The sequence below is a fragment of the Populus nigra genome, chromosome 1 (assembly GCF_951802175.1).
Source record: "Populus nigra chromosome 1, ddPopNigr1.1, whole genome shotgun sequence".
In the NCBI taxonomy this organism is placed as follows: Eukaryota; Viridiplantae; Streptophyta; class Magnoliopsida; order Malpighiales; family Salicaceae; genus Populus; species Populus nigra.
This window is the reverse complement of record NC_084852.1, coordinates 11,275,751-11,283,948: the sequence shown is the minus strand read 5'-3', so window position 1 is coordinate 11,283,948 and position 8,198 is coordinate 11,275,751. Positions and strand designations below refer to the sequence as shown.

Genomic DNA, 8,198 nt, shown 5'->3' with positions numbered 1-8,198 from the left:
CGGGTCAAAACCCACCCAGCTTGCATGCCCATATACACCACTAAAGTCCAAGCACTCTCTCTCTCTCTCTCTCCCTCCCTCCATGCCTCCCATGCAAGAAGATTGATTACCCACAATCTTCACATCCATACATGCATAGATAAAAGTGGACAGATGCTCCATACACGCATGCAATGCATCATAACCCATAAAATGCACCGCTGCTGAGGCAAGCAGCCAGCTAACAGCCTGCACAGAACAACAACAACAACACTATTCAGTACTGAATAGTGTAGATTCTCGATGTCTTTTGATGATTTGTAGATTCTCGATGCCTTGGCCTAGAGCCATGGACAGGGAAAAGAGAGAGAATTAAAACAAGAGCACAGCATAACCCCATTTTAGTTTTTTGCTTTCTCAATCGTTGAATAAAAAAAAAAACCCTCTCTGCAGTATCTGTGTGCCTCTCAGAAGAAGGCATGACCAACTAAGATTTTCCTCTTTTGCCTAGTAAAATATACGGAGGAGTATAATAGTAGGAGTAGGGTAGCAGTAGTGGTAATCAATAAAATCCGGCTTGACCTGCCATTTCTCTTGCCATTTCTCCTGTGCTTGTCTCTCTCCTTGCTTTCTCTATCATATCATATAAACAAAAGCACAAAATCCCTCTCTCTCTCTTCTTCAATTCAATTCAAAGCCCCGGCCCCCGGGTTGTTTTGTTTTGATTTTTATTTTTAACAACAGCAAAAACCGAAGTAAAGAATCTCGAGATTGGCGTCTAAGATAAAAGGTCCACAACAGCTTCCTCCCCTTACCCCCTCTATCTCCTGCTCTACTGCTACTGCTATTACACTTTGGTTTCTGAAAGATACAGTAGTTACTAAGAGAGCAAACGAAACCAATCCACAATACTTTCTTTGTGTCTGATGAACGAGAGAGGTGGCTCTCTTGGAGGAGAGAGCCTGCCTGTGGAAACCAACACTAACACGACTACTACTTCCACCACCAACATTGAAGAAGACACACAAGAACCAAACCAAATACTCTCCCTTTTTCATTAAGGGGACAAAAAAAGATACCCCCCTTTCCTTTAATTTGTTGTTGTTGTTAACCATTTCAAAACAGCACCTGGGTGGTCGGTGTTGGTTTTCTTTTATTAGGTGTTTTTGTTGATTTTTATGGCGCTTTCTATACACAGTAAGGACAAGCACATGGATTCAAGTAAGTATGTGAGGTATACACCTGAGCAAGTTGAGGCATTGGAGAGGGTGTATACAGAATGTCCTAAGCCTAGTTCTTTGAGAAGACAACAACTTATTAGAGAGTGTCCTATTCTCTCTAACATTGAGCCCAAACAGATCAAAGTCTGGTTTCAAAACCGCAGGTACATTAATTCATTAAGAACAAAGCTACAGAACCTCAAATCTCTCTCACACTGTTTGCTTGTTTGTTTGGATCAAATTTGGAGATCTGTGGTTTGTTTCATTTGGATCCAAATGAGTGTGTTTTTCTTCTGCGTTGCTTTTTTTTCCTGTTTCAGATTTTAGCCTGGTAATGAGGAATGGGATATGGGTTTGATACCTCATCAAGGCTTTATAAATTGCATTTTTCTTTTGGCTTGTTGATTGTTGTTTACTGCTCAAATAAGTTTGATGTCTTTTTCATGAGAAATTTAATTATGGCATTAATGGTTTATTAGGAGAAAAATGGAAGGGGAAAAGGGTATGGTTCATTTGTTCTTTGTTTCGTATGCTAACTTTGTTATCGTTGTTTAAAAATAATCAGCATGGTTGTGAGGCGCGTATTGGGGCTTTTCCTAGAAACTGTGGACTTGTTTTGGGTTTGTTCTTCCTTTGTCTTCTAACTTTTTGAAGCTGGAAAGTATAGCACAAGAATAAAAGATCAGTATTTTTGTTAATATTTTCTCAACTTTTCTTTTCTTACATAATTGTTTTCAAATATTTTTTGTTGATGTGTTTGGATAGATCACGTTTTAAAGGTCTTGCCTTTCTTCTGAATTGGTAATAAATTCTTCTTTTGTTTCGTTACTTTTTTAGAAAATAGCCTTTTGTTTTTGTCTTGGCTTTCAAGGAGATTAATGATCACAAGCAACATTCTTTGAGTAAAGTAATTGTTATTTGTTTATTGATTCTTCCTTGGAAAGGCCTTTTTTTTGTTCGTCATAATCTCACTATCGCTCAGTTTGAATGGATTACGAGGAGTTTACTCGACATTCATCGTGGCTTTGAAATTGAATGGATGGTAATGACAGCTAAAAAATATGCTTTTGATGACGTCTTTCCTGGTGCTTTATCGTCCCCCCCCCCCCCCTCTCTGTTCCTTTGCAGTAGAGAGATTAAGAAGCGCATCTATGTTGACAGGGCATAACTTTTTTTTCGCGTAGTAGTGTCTTTCTTCAGCAACGTAATAAGCTAGGAGGCGGTTTGCTAAAAAACAAAAGAGATAGTGTGCCAAGCTTCAGATCATTGGTGTTTCTCTTTCTACTTTTCTGTTATGCAACTAAAATGCATGTTTTAACACAGCAGTTTCATGATGAAGATATAAGTCATTTTTCTTGGATTGTCATGACAATATAATTGTGAAAGCTCAGGGACAATTCTGAAGGTTTTTGGAATTTTTTGGATGCTGGCTTTTGCGTTTAAATGTTTGACATGAAATTTGCATTTTGACTTTATAATCTTTCCTATGTGCTTTCTAATTTGGCATGACCATTATTTTGAGATTTGCGTCATTGTTGTTATGCTAATATGTTTCCGAATTTTATTTTTTGCAAATTTCTGCATTCTTTTGGTGACCATGTTTGAGAAGTGTGCTGTTTAAGTTAGTGGCTTGGGTTTTTGATTGTTCTATTTTGTAGATGTCGTGAAAAACAGAGAAAGGAAGCTTCTCGTCTCCAGACAGTGAATAGAAAGCTGACTGCCATGAACAAGCTGTTGATGGAAGAGAATGACCGTTTGCAGAAGCAAGTCTCCCATTTGGTTTATGAAAATGGGTTCATGCGCCAACAAATTCAGACCGTAAGATAACCTGCATTTTTCTATTAATTATGGTGAATTAGTTACCTGCTTCAGTGGTCTTTCCTGACATAGATCATTACCTAAATTTTGTCTGTTTTCTCTGAGATAGCTTTTGTAAGAAATCATCAAGTTTTTATTCATGTACATGTTGCAATAAGCTTTTATTTGGTGGATTCTACACAGGCTTCGGCAACGACCACAGACAATAGCTGTGAGTCTGTGGTCATGAGTGGTCAGCACCAACAACAGCAAAACCCAACACCTCAGCAACCCCAAAGGGATGCTAACAACCCAGCTGGGTAAGTTATTACATTTTCTTTGAGTCAATGTGATCAAGAGACTGTTTCTCTTTGGCTTAACTGCATTTTGAACTTTACTTGTGTTAGTCTTCTTGCAATAGCTGAGGAGACCCTGGCAGAGTTCCTTTCCAAGGCTACTGGAACTGCTGTCGACTGGGTCCAGATGATTGGTATGAAGGTAACACCCATTGAACTTTTTGTCATTCTTATGTACTGTGTTATTTTTTGTGTACTTTAATTCTTATTGTGTGGTAAATCTAACTTCCTATGACAATGTAGCCTGGTCCGGATTCTATTGGAATTGTTGCTGTTTCCCGCAACTGTAGTGGGGTAGCAGCACGAGCCTGCGGCCTTGTGAGCCTAGAGCCCACAAAGGTACATATCTATCTAAATAATTTAAATTATATGGGCTTTTTTTTTTCCCCATTTTATAGCATTTGATGAATGTGTCTGTTTAGGTTGCTGAAATCCTCAAAGATCGTCCATCTTGGTTTCGCGACTGCCGTTGCCTTGACATATTGAGTGTGATTCCTACAGGAAGTGGAGGAACAATTGAGCTGATATACATGCAGGTTTGTATATTTGTATGTTATGTATTAGGCCTTGCCTTAGCCTCTTTTTGGGCCTGACATCTGAATTAATTGTTGTATTAATCTATTCATTGTGTTCATCAGACTTACGCACCAACAACATTGGCTGCAGCACGTGACTTTTGGACACTAAGATATACTACAACCTTGGAAGATGGAAGTCTTGTTGTGAGTCTTAGTGGTTTTGTTTTTCTCTTTATTTTCTTTCTTAATTTCAGGTCTTTATGATATAAAGCATTCACTTTTCTCAATTTTGTGCAGATATGTGAGAGGTCATTGACTTCTTCTACTGGTGGCCCAACAGGACCTCCTCCTTCAAGCTTCATAAGAGCTGAAATGCTTCCCAGTGGCTATCTAATTCGACCATGTGAGGGCAGTGGCTCCATCATTCACATTGTTGATCATGTTGATTTAGATGTAAGAATATGATCTATTTCAAGTTTCCAAGTTTTACCAGAATTGATATTTGATTTATTCACTTTATGCATCAATTTGAAATATCTGTTTGTTATGCTAGGTTTGGAGTGTTCCTGAAGTTCTGAGGCCACTTTATGAATCATCCAAAATTCTTGCTCAGAAAATGACCATGGCGGTAATACCATCATCATGACTATGACCTTCTTTCTTTGATTCAGTGAAATATGTTTCATGTTGGTTTTGTAATTTGATTCTTCAGGCCTTGCGGCACATAAGACAAATTGCTCAAGAGACTAGCGGGGAAATTCAGTATGGAGGGGGCCGCCAGCCTGCTGTTCTAAGGACATTTAGTCAGAGGCTCTGCAGGTAAAGATATCCCAGCATAACACTTGGTTACTGGGGCAGTGCCATTCTGTTGAATTGCAACCCCCACGATCCCACCAAGTCAGCATATTTAAGCTACCACTTAAAATATCTTTCTTAGCTGCTGCTCTGCCTGGTCTTGCTTGTTTTAGAGCATAAGAACCTGCAATGGGTTGTAATCTTTGTGCTCTCAATAGTATTGTTTCTTTGTTAACTAGTTTGTGGTTTGGATTTCAGGGGGTTCAATGATGCCGTGAATGGGTTCACAGATGATGGTTGGTCACTTCTGGGCAGTGATGGTGGGGATGATGTGACCATTGTCATAAATTCATCTCCAAATAAATTTCTAGGATCTCAATACAATGCATCTATGTTTCCTACATTTGGAGGAGGTGTGCTGTGTGCGAAGGCATCGATGTTGCTGCAGGTAATCTCTAGAAATCAGATTATTTGGTGGTGATTGCTTTTTTCTGATCTGCTCTAATACTGTGCCAGAAACTCTGCTTCCCCTTGCACATCTTTTCAGCTTATCAATAATAAATGTTGTGTTACCTTAATAAATTGGTGACTGTACATTTCTCTGCAGAATGTTCCTCCTGCTTTGCTTGTTCGTTTTTTGAGAGAACATCGTTCTGAGTGGGCTGACTACGGGGTTGATGCCTACTCTGCTGCATGTCTTAAAGCAAGTCCTTATGCAGTTCCTTGTGCCAGACCTGGTGGCTTCCCTAGTAGCCAGGTCATTTTACCTCTTGCGCATACCATGGAGCATGAGGAGGTAAGTGTTTTGAGTGTATTTATTTGCCTATGGTTTCCTTTTTGTTACGTCATAACAGTTGATGTACCATGTGATAATGTTGCTTTTTCTTGATTGGTAGTTCTTGGAGGTAGTTCGGCTGGAGGGTCATGCATTCTCCCCAGAAGATGTAGCATTGGCTCGGGATATGTACTTGTTGCAGGTTGGTTTACCTCTGCTTTTGAGTGGAAACTGAAACTTGTTTTTTATTTCTTTCCTATTTTTAATGGGGATCTTTGTCCGGAATAATTGATTACATTTTTCAAATCTAATTTGGCAGCTATGCAGTGGAGTTGATGAAAATGCTGTTGGTGCTTGTGCTCAGCTTGTCTTTGCGCCTATTGATGAATCCTTTGCTGATGATGCACCATTACTGTCATCTGGATTTCGTGTCATACCTTTGGATCCTAAAACAGTTGGGTGACCTCTACCATCAATCTGCCATAATCATGACTCAAAAACTCTTGGATGTTGTTTTTGTTATGTTTTCATTTCTATAACTTGTTTTGGTTTCTTGTATCACAGGATGCACCTGCTACGACTCGCACTTTAGATTTAGCCTCTACACTTGAAGTAGGACCTGGTGGGACACGTCCAGCTAGTGAGGCTGACACCAACAGTTATAACCTTAGGTCAGTCCTGACAATCGCGTTCCAATTTTCATTTGAGAACCACATGCGAGACAATGTGGCTGCTATGGCTCGCCAATACGTTCGTGGTGTTGTGGGGTCTGTTCAGAGGGTTGCAATGGCAATTGCTCCTTCCAGGCTCAGCTCCAATGTGGGGCCAAAGACCCTTCCTGGCTCTCCTGAGGCTCTTACTCTGGCACAATGGATATGCCGAAGCTACAGGTATCCAATATTATCTTTTTATTCATTTAAATATGGCAAGTTTTCCAGCTTTAAAATAGCAAAATCAAAATCAATAGTGAAATTGGTGTAGTTTTAGTCGATGTCTACTGAAATAGCTTGTTATTGTCCTTGTCTCTAGAATTTTCAAATTAATAATAATTGGTGACAATATAATGAATCACTTCTGAAGTTGTTTTGTCGTTGCAATGGATAATTGAGGTACAGAAGCCAAATAATTTAATGGTGTATTTTGAATAAAAATGGTTTAGTGCCTGGAAGGCATAGAACTCTCAGTGCACTGGATCAGAGTGTTTGTAACTGCTGCATGGTCTGCAGTTTGTTTCTTCTTTAAATTTACCGGGTCTTGTTACTCATTGGTTTTTAATTTTTCTCAATTTCACCACTGATCTATTTATAATAATCCTGTTTATATTGAAGGATCCATACTGGAGGAGAACTATTTCGGGTTGACTCCCAAGCTGGCGATGCTTTGCTGAAGCAGCTGTGGCACCATTCAGATGCAATTATGTGCTGCTCCTTGAAAACAAATGTAACCACCACTCATTTATTCTGTCCATTGATCAACTAGAGGGAAAGAACTTCAGGTTCTGGCCAGGATCTTAGCATTAACATGATTGGATTAAAAACAATTGCAGGCATCTCCAGTTTTCACTTTTGCAAACCAGGCCGGACTTGATATGCTTGAAACTACTCTTGTGGCCCTTCAAGATATTATGCTTGACAAGATCCTTGATGAAGCAGGACGGAAGATTCTCTGCTCTGAGTTCTCTAAGATAACGCAACAGGTGAATATCTCTATACCTGGAACTGAGTAATTGAGTTCCATTTGTGTTCTGCTTTTACCTGGAACCGAGCATCACATGAAAACTGTTTTAACGTGTCGTCATGCTATTATACATTTCAGGGATTTGCTTATCTGCCAGCCGGAATATGTGTATCCAGCATGGGGAGGCCAGTCTCCTACGAGCAGGCGGTTGCATGGAAAGTTCTCAATGATGATGATTCCAACCACTGCCTGGCCTTCATGTTCATGAACTGGTCCTTTGTGTAATGGCTGAGAAAGATGTTTAGGGACCTTGGCTATCTATTGAATAGTTACTATCTATTTAAGTTATAATTCCCTTCTTGTTAGTCTCCCAAGACCCCCATGACTATATGTGGAATATTGGAATGTAAGTGAAAGGCAGAATATCATGAATGCTTTTGTCTATATGTGATGCTGATGTGCTCTTGTCCTTATCAAATCTGAATATCATTGTCTTGGTAAATCTGGTGAAAATTTCAATTAAAATGGATGCCAATGTTGGGAGTGTGTAGGGCAACACGGAAGGGACCACCTTCTAGTAGGGTAGTTGGATTGAATTTTCAATCGAAGTGGTGGATAAATTTTGCTGTTTTTCGTTTATTGAATGCCCTCTGGGTCAATCCACATCACAAATCATGCTGCTGGTAGTGTTCCTAGTAGGGCATGATGCTGTCTTCGTTTCTTTTGTCAAATGTGGCGTCAAGTAGTCAATTTTCCGGGGACATACTTGAGTAACTAGGACTTGAAAGGTTCGTAGCCATGTAGATACAGGTTCTGAAAGTCTCTTAAACCTGTGAGCTACTGTCGTTTCCATGCTTGATAGATGTCACGTAAAATACGAGTTTGTAACATGCTATTGTGGTATTAGTTATTTTTTATTTGAAAATAGATGGTAATACTATTTCTTTTAATTTTAATATTAGTAAGTTAAAACAGTTTGAAAATATAATAAATAATTAATTTGAAATAAATAAATAAAAATTTAAGTTTTTTTAATAAACGTATTTGAAATTCAAAAACAGACTGCTGAAAGGTGGTGAAT

At 39.1% G+C, this 8,198-nt stretch overlaps 1 protein-coding gene across 1 annotated transcript; it reads left to right on the top strand.

Annotated features, from left to right (window-relative positions):
* Positions 1-220: 220 nt before the first annotated feature.
* LOC133677963 (homeobox-leucine zipper protein ATHB-14-like) lies at positions 221-7,561 on the top strand. The gene is made up of 18 exons (XM_062100111.1): positions 221-1,363; positions 2,858-3,017; positions 3,201-3,316; positions 3,404-3,494; positions 3,596-3,691; positions 3,775-3,888; positions 3,991-4,074; positions 4,168-4,323; positions 4,424-4,498; positions 4,583-4,689; positions 4,924-5,113; positions 5,273-5,461; positions 5,562-5,642; positions 5,760-5,894; positions 6,005-6,330; positions 6,769-6,880; positions 6,987-7,136; positions 7,256-7,561. Exons 1-18 carry the CDS (start codon positions 1,158-1,160, stop codon positions 7,400-7,402), a joined length of 2,535 nt encoding a protein of 844 aa, XP_061956095.1. The 5' UTR covers positions 221-1,157; the 3' UTR covers positions 7,403-7,561.
* The last annotated feature ends 637 nt before the right edge of the window (positions 7,562-8,198 follow it).